At 41.4% G+C, this 22,155-nt stretch overlaps 1 protein-coding gene across 2 annotated transcripts; it reads right to left on the reverse strand.

Annotated features, from left to right (window-relative positions):
• Window positions 1-982: 982 nt before the first annotated feature.
• TRMT1L (tRNA methyltransferase 1L) lies at window positions 983-22,145 on the reverse strand. 2 transcript variants are annotated; one of them, XM_074877118.1, is made up of 16 exons: window positions 21,815-22,145; window positions 19,184-19,336; window positions 17,936-18,046; window positions 16,003-16,116; window positions 14,905-14,969; window positions 14,279-14,408; window positions 11,424-11,547; window positions 10,506-10,585; window positions 9,212-9,458; window positions 7,405-7,617; window positions 5,971-6,161; window positions 4,504-4,582; window positions 3,544-3,710; window positions 2,836-2,895; window positions 2,290-2,416; window positions 983-2,160 (listed from the first exon to the last, which is right to left on the reverse strand). In XM_074877118.1, the coding sequence occupies exons 1-16, from the start codon at window positions 21,960-21,962 to the stop codon at window positions 1,842-1,844; spliced, it is 2,328 nt and encodes a 775-aa protein (XP_074733219.1). In that variant the 5' UTR covers window positions 21,963-22,145; the 3' UTR covers window positions 983-1,841. The 2 variants fall into 2 exon arrangements, with proteins under 2 accessions (XP_074733219.1, XP_074733218.1); XM_074877117.1 differs by having other exon boundaries at window positions 17,984-18,046; window positions 21,815-22,132.
• Window positions 22,146-22,155: the final 10 nt, after the last annotated feature.

A 22,155-nucleotide genomic window follows, 5' to 3' on the forward strand; every position in this document is an offset into this window, starting at 1 on the left:
CAAACAGCCCTTCTGCTGGTCCCTTACAACAGGCAAAACGCTTTGGCCCAGATTATAGTCACTTCTGCCCATCGGACACAGGAAAAAAGCCTGAACTGTAGCGACAGGCCTGAACTCCACTCACTCTGCCTCTCCCTGTGCACAGCTGCAAACGCCAAGGAAGAGTTACTTTGACTTGGAAAAGATGCACAATACCTTCTGTTACTGAGGAGGAGCTGTAAAAGGAATCAAAAATATTTCCCACAACAGGCTTCAGTTAAACTTTCTTTTTAGCCTACTTTATTGTAATTGGAACACTGCCTTTTGCTCCAGTTAACCGACTTCGACTGGTTCTATCCCACTTACGTTAACGCTGAAGCGAGCAGTGCCTTACCTGCAAGCAGAGCCTTCCAACAGCCTCTCCACTTAAAAAAAAAAAAAACATAGTTCAGAACAGCTAGGGAATGCTAATTTTTCTTTCTTCTTGCATCTGTCTTTCCAGTTTGATCCCAAGTTATCTTTGGAAAAGAAATATAGGCACTAAATTTTTGAAGGAAACGTTGTTTGTTGCTGTATCGCTGCTGCAGTGCAATCTATTATCCCTTTAGTGGTCTCCTCTTTTGTTTAATTAGGACAGGATGAAAATACCTCATCACCAAAACAGCCTTAAATTTAAGATGGTATAAGAGGCAGTAACTTGATTCTGGCCTGCCAGGAGCTAAGGAAGTTTTGCATGATCAGGAGTGTGTCAGTCACGTTACTCTCGGTCGGCGCTCAGTGAGAGAGAACCAGCACTCGTATGTGCAGTTTCAGAGGTGGATAAATAAGAATAACCCCTCCTCGTATTCTGCTCTTAGATAAGCCCAGCACTGGGGGCCAGGCTGAACACCAAACCTGTGAAAAACTGGAACGACTAGTTCGGTTGTGAGAGCTGTTCCCAATTCACGTGCACTATATGGAAGTACCTGAACAACGTTTGGGGGAAAGAAAGGACAAAGTCAAGCTTCTTTGGCTGGAATGCTGCCATGTATTTAAGGAAACCAGAACCGAGTACCAACACGCAGCATCTCTGCTCGTTCACGGAAGAGATCTTTCTAACAGCTAAGGTTGTATTATTGACAAATTCATAGCAAAACTTCACCTTGAACTTCAGCTTGTGGTAAGCTGCCTTGTCCCTCTACCTTTTTGCAGTACACAGCCAACTGTAATCTCTGAACAAACAACTACCCAGGGTGACTAACACAATTCACTAAAGGTTGGTTAAAAACTGAAGTTCCAGTAACAGTCTTCCTTTCCTTTTTCCTTTCAGTTCTTACTGGTGTTACGTCCTTGCTTGTAGGCAGAACTATGAAAACAGAACCGAATGCCAAATGACACGTGCAATCTGGAGTTAGAAGTGCACAGAGCCAGGCTTGCTTAAACTCAGATCATCATCTTAACATGACCTCCCTCTGGCTTGTAACCAGTGAGGTTTTAGGAATGGTTCATTTTAGGAATATTCTGGTTTGTATTAACCTCATGTTCAGAACTGCTTAAGACTTTAGGCCCCATCCACCCTTCTGGATTCTGTGCTACAGGTAAGGCTTCCACAGAGTGGGGAGTAGCCGCAGTACCTCCGTGGGAAGGGGGATGTGAGCATAAAAGTAACTGTCTCCGAGACTTTCTCGCAGTAACAGTACCTTGACCACACATGCTGTGATCAGGGGTAAGTTCTGCTATGTGATTCTAAAACTTCTTTCCAAATTAAAGTAGCAGGCAACCCAAATTTTCAAAATCCAGTTTGGTAAGAAGTACTGGCTTACTTGAACAGGGTGTGCTTGCAAGTCTGCAATATCCTGATCTATAAGCAAACAGCCCGTGCATTAGTCGGCTGCACAGTAAGTCGGGTAGTCTTTTGTCAACGTGGCAGCAGCGACTTCAGATTTATCATATTCCATGAACTCAGCATCATCTTCTGCCTTGCTGTCTGCAGCAGCTTCAACCTGTTCTCCTGCCTGGACGCCTTCAGCTAGGTGGACAGGGCCTTCCGCCTGCCCCCCCGTGTAGGTGGGAGCACTGTACTTCATCAGGATCGTCTTAAACTGTGCCAAGGGCGCGTTCGTGCGAACTCCCATGGGGTCAAAGTGGGTTCTGCTTACTCTGTATCCAGCTTCACAGAGATAGCTTAAGAACTTATTCAACCTGAAAAAAAAAAAAAACCAACCACCAAAACATTTAAGAAGGAGTTAATGCTAATAAGGCTGATTCCATACAAGTTATGTATCAGTTGTCATAACAATGTAAGACTGGACCTTAAAACAAAAACCTTACTTTGGCATGTTCATTCCTTTAATGCTGTGTCTGTGGATATTGTAGTAAAATGCAGGGTGCTCAGCACTGTTCTCAGATTTTTGTCGCTTGCCTGCATTTTGAACCACTTCTTCACTTTTTCTTTTTCCTGGACCACAAAAAAATGCCAGTGAAACCAGCGAATATTCAGCAAAACTACAAAAAACCCCAGTGAAGCCAAAGAGTACATACAAAGAAAAGCCACACAGCAACTACACCTTTGTGTCTGCTTTTATAAGCTAGTATTTTGCTGAGTTAAACCCAAGCCTGAATTTAATTAACACGCCATTTTCAGTAATAAAAAAGTGAACTCAAGAAGGCTTCATGCAGTATTTAGCATTCTGCTTTTACCAGTGACTATGATTCTGAATGAAGGCAAAGTAAAATCAGTGTTCAGTGGGAAAATAAATCCGGACTACTAGTATTATCAAATATAAAAAAAGATGTGAACACGAGGTTGGCTTAGCCATCACTTAAACTATAGTTTCATTTGAAACTTCTAAAGCTACACCAAAATGATCTACTTACCGTGTATCAAGAGGGATTCTGCAGAAGTATTTGGTGTTTTAATATATACGCCACACTCTTCTACAATACAATTGAAAGTCAAAATTAATTCTACCGTAAGACAGTAAAATGGCAAAATGCCTTGGTTAAACAGAAAGAAATAATACCACGTTCTGGCCTAAAGAAGGAAGTGTAGTAAGAAGCATACATACGGATAACTTTTACTTACTAACTCAGTAACTTGAATTTAGAGGGGGCACTCAAATACAATTTAATTTATAAAACATCATTCCCATACAGAAAGCCATTTGATTTGCAATCCCTGCGGAGTGTGCAGAGCACGACAGCTGGAGCGCTCTCTTCCGGACAGCACGCGTGCTCAGGTTGGGATCGGGATACACCACAGAACTAGCAGACACGTCGTTTTTCCATCTCCTTCAGGGAACATGCTGGATTTCATGGCAGTCAACCTGCCTGCGTTAGGTTACTTGGTTTAGGACCTGTCACACTGCTGAAAGCTCTCCAAGTCCAGCACTGCCTCTGACAGACCCCACTCTCTCTGCAGCATCCAAGACCATCTGACAAGAGCTGACAAGTCCCACACTGCAATCAAAGCTACATTTTCTTGACATTTTTATGTATACACTGCTGTTAGTCAGTTATCAAAGAGCAGAACCTCTCTCAATCACCACAAAGCCAGTCCTTCTTGTGAACAGTCTTTTCTCTTACCTTGTTTGTTCTCATCATAAGAACTATAGATAGAATAAGGTTTTAAAGTTGTGCACTCAGCTTCGCAAACTAATGTCTTCAAAAGTGACTGAGCTTCATCCAAACCATAATGGGCAGCCTCAAAAAACATTCTCCTGAGGAATCCAGTGTTGAAGAGGGCTCCCGACCTATGAAATACAAGGCAAGTGAAAAGTTAAGACTTCCTAATGAAAGCAAAATGTTGCTCTAGAAACCTCTCGCCCAAACTGATCAGCAGTTACATTACACCGAAGTGCTGAATCAGGCTGGCTGTGTTCTTAGCTCAGCGATACTGAATTGCTTTGTTTCCAGTGACAGTAACATTGCTCTCATGTAAAAAAATCAAGATCTCAACAACGGTAATTTTATTTCCACCGCTGACTTGCCCTACTACGTTGAGAAACTAATTTAACCCCCACAAGAAAGGCACTGTCAGTTGTCAACTGTTTTTAATACTGCTTTGAAATGGTTAGAAGACTTAACAAAAGGATTTATTCTTGTTTCTCACAAGAGAAAATTCTAAGTATTAATTATCGAGCCGTGTCTTATTTACTACCAAGAGCACATGAAAGGATTTGCTAAATAAATTCTCCACAAGTATCAAGTAACTGACTGTTGCTTAACATTTGGCAACTAGAGGAACACACAGCCAGGTTCTTCAGTGCAGGATGTTTTACATGTTGCGCTCAATGTGAAATTTAAAGCAAATTTCTTATTATTTATGAACTGGTTTGAGTTCTATAAACCAAAGCAAAAACTGAATACCCTACTAAATTCAAATCAATTAAACGCTTCCTGGATTGCTCCCGATTGCTATACCGCCTTCTGTAGAGCTAAGACATCCAGCAGACTTGCATTTTTATTGTATGACTGAACAGCTGACCTCCAGAGATCCTTCCAACCTAAATTATTCTCCAGTTCTGTATTGTGTTCTGTACGTACCAGAGAGGACCAAGAACTACTGCTGTCTTCCCAGGCATGCTGCCGTGACAATCGCAGGGCAGCTGCTGGTAAGGGTTTTCTACAACAGAAAAACAGGATTTCAGTTGTTTTGACATAGTCAGGAATGCCCGCTTTACTGGGGAGAGGTGACATAGATAGGAAGTAGTAGCTGACTTCAGGGGAAGTATTTGGAAGGGCAAGAAACAGCAGAAGTGTGATACCGTTCTCACTGCTGCCAAGCAGTGCTCGTGAGAATTTAGTGATTGATGACTTGATCCTTAATCATTATGCAAACGTTGAAGGAAAAAAAGCACACCTAAAAAGCCACATAATTCCTATGTTTCTTGGCAGATTTCAAGGAACAAGGAAATTGTTAGCCTTCCTACACCTACATAAGTAGCTGTCCAGGTTAACAGTAAGTAAAAAGAAAAATTTCAGACATCAGCCAGTTACACCTACAAAATACAGCCCACCTACAAGCTTTCTAAGCCTTAAGTCAGCTCACTTGCAAGTAAGGCATTAAGTAAACAATTCATTTACTAATTAAGATCTCTATCATAACACTGTACTTAGCAGTTACTCATTTCTGTTCTTAAAACTTTAAATTTTTTTAAAATCTTTTTAAACAAGCTCATTGCATGCTCCTGCACCTGACTTTGAGCAGGGCAGTCAAAGACACCTCCAGTTAGTAGTTAGATAGCCAAGAACCACTAACTTTGAAACAAGGTTTTTTCCCTTTATATTCATTGAAACTACCAGCTGGCTAGTAGCCACCTCCTAGCTTAATTCTTGACTCCTACCTCTGCTAACTCATGTATAGAGACAGCCCACAGTCAACTTCTATCCGGGAGGCTGCCTTCATTTACCACCAAGGGTTAGCTGAACTACAGGAACGCTGCAGGCCTTTCCTACCACACCTGCTGAGATACCTCCCTCAGGCACATGCGGATTGTGCCCAAGGCCAGGCAGAACACACCCTCATCTGAGGGGGAAGAGATACTCTTTAGCCCACAACATCTTTAGGTAACTGCAGTGAACAGTACAAAAGCGATCTGTCACTGCCATCTATCAAGCTGCTGCGGTATGGAGGAACCAAATGCTAGCAAGGACTGTCCCACTCTTCCTGCCCTTCACTGAAAGGACAAGATCCAGGGGCACATCAGCAGCCTGGCAGCTTCAGCAGCTACACCGAGTTGGAATATGTCCTGTTGAGAAACATCCAGTATGTTTATAGGAAAATCCATGCAGACAACAAATCTAACCCACTACCATAAAGCACAGTACCTTCTCCACCTCACACAGTGGGGTGGAGATACCTTCCCCACCTCATACAATACACTGCTTGTTACATTAAAGGGAATTATTACTTTACTAAAGGGATGCAAAAATAAACAAGGCCCAAAACAAGCACAAACCAGAGATACAGGAATTGGACCTTCTAGAAAGTACGAAGAAAAATCCATTTACCTTCTACCATATTACCCTCTTTCTGAAAAATTCTTTCTTCGCACCACTGGCAGTGGATGAGGTATCTTATTTTCTTTGCTGAATCATCCGCAGGGCTTGGTCCCCTTAAAACTCTGACCACTACTAGAACAAAATGTTCTAGAGCTACCGAGAGTAAAACATCAATGCCTTTGTTACAGCGAGCTGCAGCTCTGTGGAGGAAAAACAAACACAAAGCCACATTGTACTGAAATCAGCAGTTTAAGATTGCCAGACACCTGAGCCTGCTGTAAGATTCTTGAGCTCATCCACTTTCTAGAAAGAGATACTAAACATCTGAGGAAGTGATCAGGAGAAAGTGGTGTTTCCTAAGTGCCTAGCTTCCTGCAAGGCTAAGCAAACCTTGTGTTACTTCTTTTTATCATGTTTAGAAATACTGGTCTGCCATCTTCATCACCTTTCTATCCAAATACCTACCTATTGCCAGGATATTGTAACAAAAACTATAAAGAAACTAAATTAAACTCTGAGAAAGTAGGAATGTAGAGGGACACACATGCTGGTACATCATCAAATGTTAACTGAATAAGGACCGTGTGAAGGCAAGTCAGCAGTTCCTGAATAGGTAAGCATTGAGAAGGAAGAAGAAATCTTTAGGGAGTTGGAGCATGTAACCCAGAACACAATTAAAAATGTGCTTGAGCAGCAGGTCTGTATCCAAGAATATTCTGCAGGGAGCAACTTCACATGTGCAGGGAGAAAGGGAAGAAAAATCTAAACATATTCAGGTCAGCATTTGCGCGCCGGCATTCTGAAGACCTCCATGCACTTAACCTCCTCCCCACCTCCTGAGCATCCTCGTGCCTGTATCTTCTTTTCCCCAATTAGGGACCAGGGTTTATGTCTTCGCTTATTTAACAGACTGAATTTACGGAGAATATCTATATGCAAATGACTAATTTCACAAGTTAGTAATTGCATACATCTTTTTAACCTCAAGCATGAGGATCTGAGGTGAACATTGGTTTCCGCTGAAGCGAGTCTAACTAATGCTTAGCTAGAAGCCATTCAAGCAGCTTAATTAATAGTTACAAAGTTTATTTATTTAGTGCTGTGCAGCACTAAAATGACAAAATAGAGGAATAAAAGAGTTTGCAGACAGACTGGGCATTACGGTCTGGGTATTACTTTCTGTTACCATCCCTCCCCACCACCTGAAACCCCCACCCTGTTTATGCTTTTTCACCTTGCCCAGTCTTCTAGTTTAAAATTTACATTACCCCATACCAGCACACATAAAATATGAAACATTAATTTTGTATCAAGAAGTCTGGCTTTTAGAATTCAGGAATTCTGGAAACTGAAAATGTACAACCTACAGCAGCAGTCCTTCATTTTATCACCTGTAATTTTTTAGTAATCTTTTTATCATAATTTGAGCTGATTTAGCAGTACCTTGTCACAGCAGCTATTACTATTCTGGCTGCCAGTTCCTTGTAGTACTCTGTTCTGACAATATTACACCCATAATGGCGCAGGGCAACGTGTTGAGCCTTTGCATACAGAGAACTGATGTCTGTGGATGTCAATGACACAATTCCAAAATTTCTCACATTGCAAAAGGCAGAATCCAGATAATTCACAGAAGTTCCGAAGGGGTCCAAATGGCTGAAAAGAAAGTAAGTACCACTGAGTATCTATAAAGGCTCAAGAGTTTTAACTTTATACTGAGGAAAACACTATTTTACAATCTTCACTTATGGTCATATTTAAAACAAAAGGAGGAAACGGGACTAAAATTTACAGCACACCTTTCATGAATTCCTCTGGAATACTTAAGTGTCAAATTGCAAGAGCCAGGGAAGCACTGTGCTGGAAAATACACATCACCACAAAGCCAGCCAAGTCCTTTTTTTTGCATCCTGACCCACTGATTAATTCAAGTTACAGCAATATTGGCCTGATGCTTACCTTCATCCTTAAAACAAAGGGAAACTTCTAAACCCAAAAATATCCTCAAATGTATGCATTCCGGTTTATGTCCTAAATAATTAGCATAATTTTCAGCCTGAATACCTGCTGCTTAGATCTGGGTTTTAATCAACAAATTCAAATAATTTTGATGCCTGTATAGGTTTTGAATGTAGGCATCTATAAACCCAACTTGGAAGAATTAGCTTAATGTAATTGAAAATAAATGTGCTGCAAAATGGATTAGAACAAGAGATGCAATAAAGTCCTACACAACAACATGCCAAGGTAGGATTTTTAAACAAATTCAATAAATTGCCCAGAAAGCCAACAGTCTCCTGGGCTGCATCCAGAGCAGTGTGGGCAGCAGGGCGAGGGAGGGGATTCTGCCCCTCTGCTCTGCTCTGGTCAGACCCCCCCTGCAGTGCTGGGTCCAGCTCTGGGGGCACCAACATCAGAAGGACACGGACCTGCTCAAGAGAGTCCAGAGGAGGGCATGAAGATGCTCGGGGGGGCTGGAGCACCTCCCCTGTGAGGACAGGCTGAGAGAGTTGGGGGTGCTCAGCTGGAGAAGAGAAGGCTCCAGGGAGACCTTAGAGTGGCCTCCCAGTGCTTAAAGGGGCTACAGGAAAGGAGGGGGAGGGACTCTATCAGGGACTGTAGTGATCGGATGAGGGGTAATGGTTTTAAACTGACAGAGGGTAGATTTAGATTAGATAGAGGGAAGAATTTCTTCCCTGTGAGGGTGGTGAGACACTGGCACAGGTTGCCCAGAGAAGCTGTGGCTGCCCCCTCCCTGGAAGGGTTCAAGGCCAGGTTGGACGGGGCTTTGGGCAACCTGAGCTAGTGGAAGGTGTCCCTGCCCGTGGCAGGGGGGTTGGAACTAGGTGATCTTTAAGGTCCCTTCCAACCCAAATCAGTCTATGATTCTATGAAAAGTTTTAAGAAAAAAAAAAAACCAAAAAACACTAATTTGACATTTCTCTTTCTCAAACAGATAATGAAGTTATAAAAAAAATAGTTTGGCTTAAACTTTTCATGTACATTTGAAGTCCATTCTGGATGTCAAAGGGCTTAATGTTTTTCCAGCAATTTCTAGAATTTTTAAGATTAAAGTTCTGTTCCCACCCATTTCTGGGACAACGGAATTAAATTTAAAATACCAAAATACCAAGTGACTGTTGGTTGATTCTTTCATTCCAACCTCCCTAAATAATCATACACTGGGAGATGGGGTGAGGTGTGTCATTATCAAATCAGAAAATTATTGACTGAAACATTCAACACTTACATAAAATCAAATGATCTCAAATGCATTATAACATTGGCATCCATTTTTGTCACCTCAATGGTGTCAGTATTTTCTTCTCCATCTCCCATAGCTTCATCATTATCTTCTTCCTTAGCGTTCAGTTTTACCTTCATTTTGTTTAAATGGCAGTTTTCCTGAATCATTGTCACAGAATTTTCATTACAATCATTAATTGTAACTTTCACAGAACTTCTGAGGTGCTTTGCCCATTGTAATCCCATTATACCTAAGGAAAGACAGAATTGTAACTCCGTGAGAGAATAAGGAATTGGTTTCTGGGTTGCTGAACTCCCTAAGAAAAAAATTCACCCTTTTAAATACTTGTAATACAGAAGTGTGTGTGATGCAAATTTTGTCATGTTCCTGCAAAACTGTGTTGGTGACCTCCTGCCTCAGCAGAGAGTGACAATGGGGTATGTAAAGGGACAGTCTATTTGTCACCTTCTTATATGATAATTGGGGCTACAGACTGAAAGCCCCGTGATTTTTGCAGCGAGCTGGACCCACAATCTGCAGGAAAGCCCCCTGGCTTGTTTAACATTCTGGTGTAGGAGACAGACCACCGTAAAACACAAACATGAGAACAGGCCCCGTGCAGATTTTCAGGCTGCCTCCAAGTATTTATTGCTGACTTCCATAGTAAAGTCTATGATTATGTTGTAGAAATGCAGGACAGGATGCATTTGGGAAGTCTGGCCTAGTTCAGAATGGTGATACATTCATTAGCAAGAATTGTTACGCAAAGTGCTAAGCAGTTACTGCTGTTCTCAACTATGTCCTTAAGTTTACAGTAGCTGGCTGATTATGAGGCAGCAATCCACATCTCTTCAGATTTTTGTTCCCGTTGGTTAATAGACACTAATATAACTACTTTATATTTAGTTCGTGTTCAGAATTTTTGTAATCAGTGAAGACATTCTGATAACAAAGCTTGGATTCATCACCATTTTTAAACCACAGGTTGATTTTACAGCCAAATTCCACAGCCTCGGAGTCCCAAGAGATCTGTGACCTTGGACCCAAGTTTAGGAAGATGCCATTTTATGGACATTAAGGCAACTGATTTTAAGGAGACCACTAAACTTTAATATTCTTCACAGTCTTTTTCAAGGCCTAATACCAGGCTCTTGATGGCTGTTTTTTTTTTTGTATGGAAGCTAAGAAAATTATTGTGTACCTCACATTATTTTTGAATACACGATGTTGGTTACTACTGATTTCACAGCTTCCTACTACTGGATATTAGCCAAGAGATTAAAGAAATTGACTTTACCGGTGGCACCAAACGCATCCAAACACTCTATCGGTTTACGTTCCTCAGCTAGAACGGCTAGTGCGCAGAATATCAATTGCCTTGAAAATAAAAAAGAATGGTCATCCTAAGCAAGTTGAGAAAACACTTTTCCTTATTTATTTCCCTTAAACATAACACTGGCACATTTAAGCTAAACTCTACCTTTTACAAGTTTAATTCTACAGCAAGATATTCACAAGGTAAGATCCTGAACCAGCTTACTAGTTACTCTAACACTGGAAACAGTGTCTAGCATTGAAAACAGTGTTTTTCTTACTTTCCTAGCACAATCTGGTACTACTCTACTAACGCCTCTGTGTTTTTAAAAAGATGTCAGAAATTACTGTAGAGCAAAGGAATTCCACTGTGTTGAGGAACAGGCCTTGTTCTTTTAGATGTGGCCGTAACCTTAGTTGCAGTGGCCTTCTTCAGAGGCATGCCTTTGCTTTCACAGCTTTCAGATATTAACAGCACTGAGAAATGGGGGCTCAGCACAGGCCGAAAAAGCCTAAAATACGAAAACTGTAAATTCTAGGTATGCTGCTGTTCAGTTAGAGAGAGCAGTGACTATCCATAGTATCTCGTGGAGATTCACAGAGGAACATCTTAAGTGTATACAATGAAGTTAGTTTTCTAGTATGCTCCGTTCAAATCCTGTTCTTCTCCACAAACGACTCATTATAGAAAAATACTTAATTACTTCAGAAATTACAGTATTTCCCATATAGTGTTCTTGGCTTTAAATAAATATTATTTGTCAGGAGTTTTCTGGTGGAAAACTGTTTCTCCTGCCCTCTGAACAGAAGTTTTGCAGGGTTTGCTTTTCAAAGCACATGAGGATTTTTCACCTCAAACTCACCACTCCTCTGGTGCATCCCCCACCCCCTGTTCTCTTACCTGTTGAGTTTCATTTTAGGATTAAAGTAGGAATCTGTTTTTTGAGGTGTGGAGTAGTTGGGAAGAACCCGCACTTCTGTGGCAGACTCTTTCAGCACTTCATGAGAAGACACGGGAGCGGGAACTAAAAGAAAGAGTTAGCAAGAACTGACATGAGCACATTTGATAAATGAAATTGAAAATTTGCTGCCATATAGCAAGAAGTCTGGGTTACGCTGTAATCCAACTAGCACACAGATCAGTTAAAGAGAATGTTGGGGGAAAAAAAACAGGCAACAATTTATCTTCCAGTCCTAAGAGCGATAGATAAGGATCGAGCTCTAGTTTTCTTCCCATAAAACATCAGATTTGTTTCTCAGTTGGGCTCCTATGTATCCACTCAAAATTAAGAAAGCAAGCCCCTGAGCCTGAGGCTTAGCCCATTTGTTTTGCATGTTCAAACATAATGCATTGCTAATTAATTAAAACCCAATTAGCATAGTCCTGCATGTGTATCAATGAATGGCAAAAATCCCTCAAAACCCTTGATCTAATCTCCGGAAGTCATCAGCCAGCTTCATGAAATGTGTATAGACAGCACAAGCATAGAGACAATTTCAGCACTTCAGCTTTCTACGAAATAGTCTGAGGCAAAACAAGCTTTCTGATTCGACAGCTGTAAACACATGCTGCCACTCCTCTGAGCAATTTATCCCCAGTCTAGCAGTAGCAAAATTTACCCAGGAACGACCAGGAAGAATTTGTTAGTTATCAGCTGGGTACCTTTCAGTGCTCAGCCTGCCTAGCTCTCAGTGCTTTCAAATACACAGACTGCGTATCAGTGAACTGCTCTACCGTGTGCTCCACTTTCACAGCCCCTAAGTGCTGCTTTAGCGCCTACGAGGCAAGGTATATCTGGCCTCTGAATTTCTCCTCTCCCTGTGAGGAAAAACAGGCACATGCATGTTGTTAAAAAATGACAAATGGGCCATTCTTTACTTACAGCTCTGAAGGGAACCACACAGAGATTAACATATTTCACAAGACAAACTCTATTGAAGTTAAAGGCATGGAATATGGTATGGATGATACTACTATCACTGCTTCTCAGACATGCAAACTGATGCCCAGACACTGAACTACTATTCTTAAACCACATATTGTTAACAGAAAGAAGTGTGAACCTCATAGCTCCCAGGATCATCTTTACTATACTGTATCTAGATAAAATCCATACGCGTACACAGGAGACAAAGAAATCAGACTAATTCTCAACAGTGACAGTCCAGGCTGCAGCAAAAAACCTTAATTTTTACACATCAGCTAATCAATTATGTGTTTTTTACTTGACAGCTGTAGAGAATAGACAGCTTGCAAAAATAAAGGAAATAAAATGAATTTTCAAGATTTGGCATGCTGATTATTTAAAATGTTTTCAGCCTAGTTTATCCAAGTTTAGAAACAAAAGTCTAATTCTGGAGAAAGCCAGGTAGGATTGTAATTTACCAAAGAACCACTGACACCTCTATCACGACTCTCCAGGACTGAAAAAACATCATCTTGCTTTTTGTGAACCCATTTGGATAAAGTGCAGTCTGGATAAAAACCAATTTATAGTGCAGAAAGATTTACTCTAGACTGGTTTAGGAAGAAAGATGGAGAAATAGAGAGGCATGAAATCCTCTGTACAGATTTTGTTTTATGGATGCCATGCCCTCCATTCTTTTGGAGATGCTGAAGTCTGTATTTATAACGTTCAACTAATTGTGAAGGGAGTATTATATAAGAACAGAGTAACTGGTCAGTGCTGACACTAAATCACAACACTGCTGCATCTCTGAGGAAAACAATAATTCTGAAATATTAAGGGCAGATTTCTCATTAGTAAAGCTAAATCTGTTTCGGAATTTTTCTCACGTCTCTGTCGCGTTAAGAGTATGAGTCTGACACGTGACTGAGGGAAGGCCTCCCACTGAGTCACGAGGTTCAGAAAGGACCCCCTTGCTTTCTAGACTCCTTCTCAGAGAGGAGTCTAGGTGCAGCTAGGTCCAGTCTTAGTCCCAGACTTCGTCAATGGTTTATGTCTAAAGGAATACGTGTGTAGCCACTTACCAGAGTCAATGTCTGCCTGTCAGAGCCCTCTCAAGGACTTTCACTGAGACAGTTTTGCAAAGTTGAAAAGATAGGTGATTTATTATGGCGACAGATAAAACAAATTTGGAACTGCCACTGGTAAATACACTTACTACAAGAAGCGAGCTCGAGTTAATATGATAGCTCAGCAGTTTAGTTAACAGTATTTTCTCAGGTAACATCCAACACAGTTGGAGGCGTGAATCTTACCAAAGAGGTGTCCCTGCTTGGGGAAGAGAGAGGTCCAGGCCCATCGACCCATCTGATAGTTAGAATACCTGTCCTCAAAATGGAGGTTTCTAAATACCAGATTTATACTCTTGGTGCAGTGGGGCTAAGTCACTTATCGTGTGCCGACTGGCTCTTAACAAGGCTTGTTGCGTGGTGATCAAAAGAGAGGGAGGGAAGGTGGTCAGTGCAGAGGCGTGACTGTTCTTCCGGCATTACTGAAGCAACATTGGGCTGTGAGGCCTCTGCTTCACCCCACACATCACCCAGTTGCTAATGACTGGGCTTTCGAGTGATAAGACTGCAAACCCTCACACCTGTCCTGTTCTTTGCCAGATAAGCAAGTTCCTCAACTCCTGTCCTTGATCAGGCCTGGTGCTTATGGGTGCAGGGGAAGCATGCTGCATTCCAACACCAAGCCTGGTAATTCTCCACAGTCTCACCCACATATCATAGTTACTGCATGTGCTACATAGTATAAAAAGATTGAACGTGTTATGTAAGTAAGAACCTACCTATAATAAACCTTGATTCAGTTTCTCCTTTATTCACATGACGGTTAATATGACTTATCATGTCAGTTCTTCGTGTGATAGTTGCTGAACAGACGATACAATGGTAATGGGCTCCCATCTTTGAAAATGTCTGTAAAACATATGTGTAGCTTCAGAATACATAAATATAGTTAAAATAGAACTATACCTGAACATAGGCATATGAAGAAGTTGTCTGTCACCTCTAGCACATACAAAACATTTTGCATTGACAGCCACAGAGAGGGTGAATAATCACACCCACAGAGCCAGCACAGCACCACTATCCCGCCACAGCAGCACAGCCAGCTAACTGCCAAGGGTCCATGCCCTGGCCTAAAGAACCCAAAGCTGCTGCTTACTCCAAACTGTGACAGTGATTTACATGATCTAGGCAGCTACCCACCAAAATAAGAGAGAGATACAACTACGTTCAATCACCCACGGGTTACATCAAATACTTTTATTCTGGACCAATAAGCTTTTGGTATCCCACACCAGATAGCAAGATGTATTTTGCGACTAAGTAGATCGCAAAAGTTGCCCTAAATCACCCATTTCCCCCACTTTGTAGGGTAACAAATACTTCTGTGATTCAGCATTTTTACCTGGTCTCCAATGAAGTTTGGTTTTACTGGACGACAAGGTAAGTGACAGATGCACATCCTGTACCCTAGAAAGCAAGTTCTTGTCACATCACAGTACAGTAAGTAAGCAGAATGTACATGTCCTATACCACTCGGTCTCATTTAAGATTCCCAAGTACTACCACAAGACAGCAATAAGAGCACATCACTAATTATTGGCACATTCACCCTCTGCACAGAGAAATTTATCCACTAATTATACATTTTAAATTTCAAAAAATGCACAAAAATTACATACAGGAAACTAATTTTAATAAGTCTGTTAGCATCCTACAAAGCTACATTGAGTCTTCAGGCTATACTGTATGTAACTTTTTTGAAAGTACTTGTGAGTATTATGCAAAAGTATTGTTACCTGGCTAGAAGACTTGTGTGAAGACTCTATAGAATTATGTTCTACACTTTAAAGGAAAACAAAAAACTAAAAGACACCTGCTAATGCATGCAAAACCAGAACTCCAGTCAGATCATTTTTAGTTTAACTTTAATCTTGTCCATCTTCTAATTAGTCATTTTATTTCCTGCAAACCCATACACCTAGTTCTTTAAAAAACACATACTGCTCGCTGCCTTCTTCTTAAACTTCTTGTAGGGATTTTAATGCATCTTAGAAGCAGATCACAGAGTTTGTTAAAAAACAGATAAGGCTACTAAATAAATACTTTAGCTACTTATCTGAAACCACGGAATCTTTATGATGAGCCAAAAATAACTGTACGCACGTATGTGTGTCTGATTATTAACAATATAATCAAAACTTTTATTAAAGTAGTTTTCATTATATATACATTTTAAATTTGACAGCAATTTTCAGGACATGCCAAGTAATTGTTTTTTTAAAGGAGAAAATGCACAACTGTAACTATTTTGGTGCGTAGAAGAATACAGAGCTATTTAACATCCCAGGTCAAAACTCATTATGTCAAAATATGGTTCCGATTCAGAGCTGGTAACAAGATGCTTAAGTCAAGAGAAATTTAAAAAGATGAAACACAGAACGCTGTCCTACATGTCCACAATTTCTTCTAGTATTTACTATTCAAATATGATTGTCATTACCTTCAAATTCAACAGAAACTTTCCAGTGCAAATTCTGAAGGTGACGATGGAGTTTATGACTATAGCAAGCTTTGTATTTCTCCTCAGGACACAATGGACAAGGCTTCTTTTCATCTGAAAACATAAATAAACAAAAAGTATGAGAAACATAAGAAACGCAGTTACCACTCATATTAATAGAGATGCATGCTAAGAGAAAAAAGAATGAAGGTACTATCAGTGGGAGTTAGATTTGTTCCCCGGGGTATTTTCTATTTCAGGCATACACAAACTTCAAATTTATGGATTGCCTCTTTCTACTCCACAGAATAGAGACAAGAACCACTATTACTTCAAAGATCAACAACTTCTACAACCTTTAGTATTTTTTACTCCAGCAGAACAAGGCTAATGCAACTTCTGAAGAGTATTGCAGAGTAACAGAATTTTATAGGTGAAGTCTAGAGACTTGCAGTGTTTCAAAAAAAACCCAACTGAAGAGGCTAGAACAAGAATCTGTCTTTCCTCCTCCCGAATCTTTTAGATAAAACAAGCACCTGGTATCTTTTTAAGCTGCAAAAAAAGCTAATGTACTCTATGTTAAAATAATTGTTCTTCTTGGAAATCCTGCATAAGGGACAAAAAAGCCAAGACGAGATTATCTGATATCAAAGGTGCTGAAGCACTACTAACCTAAATAAAAACTGTGAGATGTATGCTGTAGAGCTGTACATAGGAATTATATATCAGAGCACGCACACATCTGCTCGGTCTTAAGACTGCTGACTGGCAAACAACCTCTCATGCAGAATTTAGAGAAAAACTTCTATGTTTCAGAACAGTACAGGATGAATACCGAAACATGCCACACACCATGTGCATCTGGAATAACAATTACTTATCTTAGGCTTGCACAACAGTAAAATTCCTTTTTTATTACTTTTTTATGAGTGGATTACTATGTCCATGCAGAGTTCCATGCCACTGAAACCAACAGCAGCAACTTAGAGCTCACCAAATAAATCACCAGTGTTCTCTAACGTTTATCAGACTCTTTTACTGACTTATGATTTATTGAGTATCAAATACAGGAGGTGATGGTAATAAATACGAGTCAGTCCATTAACACACATGGCAGAAGAATGCTACATCCACGGCAGAAGAAAAAAAAACAACCATTGAGAATAGACAAGGAAATAATGAGTTTCTTATCACTACCACAGCTACCAGTACCAAACCTATCAGACACTTATGATCTATCTCCTCAAGAAAAATGGAACAAACTCTCTGTAGAAGTTTTTGGCCTATTTGTTAGTAAAATTAAACAGACATGGAGGTAGGCTGTTATTTCCATCAGTGGCCATTCTAAAAGATCTAAAAGGTCCAAGAGCCAAATGATGCAGAGTCTATGTAGACCCTGATATTTTTCTTGATCTGTAAATAAAAACTAGTTTCCGTTGCAAGAGCTGCCACTACCAGCACTAAATACATACATGTAATCAAAGAAAAACTTAAAGTTGTAATAAAAACACTTTGCAGTCTTAAAGCAATCCTCCAATATACATCTGGATCAGAAATAAATACAGAGTGGGGAAAAAAAACCCAAAACAGAATACATTTTTACTCAAACTGATGTTTAAACACTGCAAAGTCAACAATTAGCTTCCCTCTTATTGCGGCACTCGAAGTAAAATAAAAATGAGACCAAGCTGCTGATGTGTAGCTAGAATTAACATTTTGCTGATCCACGCACACTGCCAACATTAGAAATCCTACAATGCAGAGGAAAAAGATGGAATGGAATCATTAAGGCCTTAAATTTACTGAAGGAAGTAGGACATTCAGTAAGCAAGGGAACAAATCATAAAGCTCATTTTTATGCAACCCCTAGTCTTCAAGCATTATAAATATATGTAGTGTGTTAAAAATAAAAACCAAGAAAAAATGTAAATACCTGTAACATGAAGATCTGTGTTCTGGGATACAGCCATGGTTAACTCACCTTCTTTCAGGTCAGCTAGTTTCTCTAGATCAGCAAGATGTCTTTGAATTGAAATATGTTTCTCTAGAAAGCAGAGATATTTAGAAGTTAAACACTCTTAGTTAAAAAAATATTTTTAGTTTACTGCTATTTTTCTATGCATCATTTCAAATCTAACACTTAGAGGATGACTATAGTACTAATTGGAACACTTGTTTGGATCCTTTAACTTCCATGGTAGAAGGAATGACTGCAAAATTAATCCCCAGAATGGTTCTTCAGTAAGTTCCATATATTTCTAATAGTTTTTTAACGCTGACACACATCAAATTTCTCAAATTGGAAAGCCCTTCATTTAAAAAAACAAGCAGAAAAGATGAAGTCACATTCCATTTACCCCCTATTTCACTGCTTGGCGTCGTTAGTGAATGCGAACCATGCACAAAGCAGTATAAAAACATCCTATGAACTCTCCGGCAAAACTAAAATATCAGCTAGAAGTGGACCAATTGCAAGTAACAATTATTCACTGTATAGCCAGGATACATTAAATTCTACCACTTCCCCCCCCCCCCCCCCGAGACTATCCTTTACATTTACCTCCTGATTTTTCAACTTATCAGTCAACGGGAACAGTGGAGAATTTGCTAAAAACAAGAGAATTAGCTTATCCAATAAATCAGCTTTATTGGTTTGAGCACACAACATCCCAGTTTACAGTAATACTGATTCTGTAGTGATTTTAAACCTTTAGGATGTTTTTACAAGATTAGCTTTCAGGTTTTCTTATGTGAAACAAAGACAGCAGTTGATCAACATGCTCAAGATAGTGGTGAGTTTTAAAGCTAGGGTTAAAAGCAATTCCTAGCTTTTAATTTCTGCACTTAGATACAAGAGATTGTCTCTGCTCTCTGTGGTGCTTTAAGCATCAGAGCCTGAGGGAGATCATACCTCATCTAACCTTGACTTCTGTCACTGTGTATGTGCAAATTTCCGCAGTGATTTCTAGAAATGTTAGTAAGGGGAAAATGGCATCTCATTTGAAAGGTATTTCCAAGGCTTTAGGAAAATATTTTATTCAGATGCATGGGAAAATGTGTTCAGACCTATCAGATGTATGGAAAATGTGATGTCACATATTCCCTTTACCTTTCTTCCCCACCACCTTTTCTCCTTCTTCCTTCAAGCATACAACACAAATATTCTTAGAGTTTAGCAAACCTCTTGGATAATCAGATGATACATCCAAAATGTTGCTATCGCATTCCCTTGTGGATTCTTCCTCCGTTTCTTTTTCTTCGGTTTCCAATTCTGCCTCAGTAACTTTCACATCCAGGTCGTTGCTTTTCACTTCTTCAGAGACAACCACGCCATCTTAACAAAATCAATCGAAAAAAACAGTAAAAGTGTTGTTGATATAACTGAATTACACAAATACGCTCATTTGTTTCCAACGACTTGGTGCTTCTAACAGGCACAAATGACTACAAGTGTGAAGGAGGAAAAAAAATATATAAACAGCATGTCGAAAAATAATGTGAGATTAATTTTCACTCATCCTTGGAAACCACTGTGAAATAATGCCACCCTGGACAGATGAAACTGTTCACCTATCTGTATCATCAGATGTTTAAAGAAAATAATATTTACATACTCAATATACTAGCAGCTAAGAAAATTTGAAAACAGAAGTTTAGAACTGTTTATGACTAGTTGAACAATCTGAAAAAAGGAGGGAAGTGAGAAAAGAATTTGCTATCATCAGGGGCCCGTGATGAGAGTGAAGTGCTGGTGCCGTCAGCATTTACAAATGAATGACTTCTCTGAGGTGGCGCAGATGGGCCGACTGAAGAATGTCTGAAGGACTTAAGAGGCTGAGTGATTGGGCCATAAAATGACAAAAAAGAAAAGAGTCAAGCGGTGGGCCTGGGGAAAAAAAAGCCTTAATTTTGATTTACATATGAATGCATGGACTCTGAGCTGAGCACCACCATTCAGGACTACTACCTTGGGATTTCAAAATAGTTTTGACAGAAAGAAGAGGTATAAATCCTCAGAAGCGGTGGGTTCCTCTCCCTAAATGACATCAGCAAGTACCAGGAAAGGCTGCAGCAAGCCACGGGCAGCCTGCATACTCAACTAGAAATTCAGAGCAGAAGAACGTTCTCCACACAACTGACCGCTAACGCCGCGGATCTCCCTGCCACAGGCTGCTGCAAGTCTACGAGTGCCAAAGCGAGAATTTTATCGAAAAGAAATCCACTATCGGATTTTAAATATGAAAACAGGACCTTTGGCTCAAGAAACTGCGAGTGACGAACTGTTTTGCATTTGAAGATATTTCTGGAGGATGCGATGTCTGGTTGCTCTGTTCTGCTAGCCTTCCCTAGCCATCTACTGGCCACTGCTGAAGACAGAATAAGGGCTGGAAGCAGTTCTCATGATTCCCCTGGGGTTTGTCGTTTGTTTGCTTTTAAAGATTGCAGTTGGATACAGATCTTTGATATTAAAAAAAACACCAACAGAGGAAATCGAAGGAATACCTCAAGACAGGGCTTCGAAAAGTTGTTTAGACAGAAGCACAGAGTAAAATTATTCTACCTACGTTAAAATATATCAAGAGCACCACTGCCACGCAGGATTTCTCACAGATCTATAAGCTGATAACTCACCTGAGTCAGACTTATATTTCCTGCCTACTTCTCAATTAAAAAGTTGCAAGATGCCTGGTGATACAGTTTCTACACATTTATTAATAAGAGACAGAAAGCAAATGAGGACGTGAACGGATTTTTGATTAGAAAACCGTAATTAGAGCAATGATCGATTATGACTACATGTGCTGTGAGAAAAACTGGTAACAGTTACAAAAATGCATAGCGAGAGCATAGCAGTCACCAAAGTCCACCCGAGCTGGTCAGCACCTTCAGAGCAAGTGTATAGGTTAAAATAGTTGATAAAGACAGTATGCGTGCATGCACATATAGTTTGTAGATACATCTACATGAGGAGAGGTAAACTTTCACACTAAATTATTCAAGAAAGGACGGAAAAAAAGAAAAGGAGGCTACTACCGAAGCAAGACTGCAGGATTTTTAAAACGCCTGTGAGGAATCACGGATTACGCACATAGATAATAATGCTTCAGAGAGCCTAAATTATATATATTTTTTTCATCAGAAGAACCAGTTCACTTCAACTGTAAGACTGCGGTAGCAAATGACTGGCATCAAGGGCACATTTGGCGCGGCCGGAAAACCGGCGCAACCAGTTTAAACGCATCTGGAGAAAAAACGGGAGGAGAAAGCGCATGGGGCAGAGCCGGCATGGCACACAGCGCATCCCGCCCCTCCGGCGGCCTGGAACGGGACCTTGTGGACCACGGTTCGAGAGAATAAAAAGATCATCATCAGCAACAAAAATCTCCCCGAAGGGAGGACAGGGCGATGGTCTCGCTGTTTCAAAGCTCCCCCAGCACGGCGGGAGGCGCCGGGCCGCCGCGGGCAGCACGCGTGGCCTCGCCGCCTGCCCGATTCTCCACAAAGTCGGTAAAACCGGGGAAAACCGCGCTTCGTTCGCCTCGCAGGGGCTTCCCGGCGCAGGCGGCGAGAGAAAGGAGCCGGCGTGAAGGCGGCTGCAGGCGCCCGGCTGTAAATTCAAACCCCCGCGGGGGCTCGCTCAGGGCGCTGCTCCCTCCCGCGGCTCCGCATGGCCCCCGCCCGCCCTCAGCCCGCCCCGGGCACACCGGGGAAGAGCAGCGGAGCTCCCCTCAGCGAGGGGCCCGGCTCCCGCCACACCGCGTTACACCGCGCCGCCCGCCCGCTCACGGCCCCCCCCAGGCCCAGCCCTCACTGAGCGCTGCGGTCTCCTCGCCGCCGCCTTCGGGGTTCTCCTCGTTGCCGCTTTCGGGGTTCTCCTCATCGCCCTCCCGGTCCGGCTGCTTCCCCTCCGAGGGGGACAGCCGCGCCAGCGAGGCCTCCGCAGCCTCCTCCGCTGCCATCTTCTCCGGAGACAGCCCAGCGGCGGGCGAAGGGAGCCGAGCCGAGGCGGGGGGACGCGCCGCTGTAGCCGCACGCCGCTGGTTGGGGCGCGGGGGCAGCGCTGAGGGAGGCGGGCGGGGAGGCCTGGCGGCGGCGGGCGGCCCGGCACGTAGGGCGGCAGCGGAGGCGGGCCCGCACCGCCTACATTTCCCA

The sequence above is a fragment of the Strix uralensis genome, chromosome 8 (genome assembly GCF_047716275.1).
Source record: "Strix uralensis isolate ZFMK-TIS-50842 chromosome 8, bStrUra1, whole genome shotgun sequence".
In the NCBI taxonomy this organism is placed as follows: Eukaryota; Metazoa; Chordata; class Aves; order Strigiformes; family Strigidae; genus Strix; species Strix uralensis.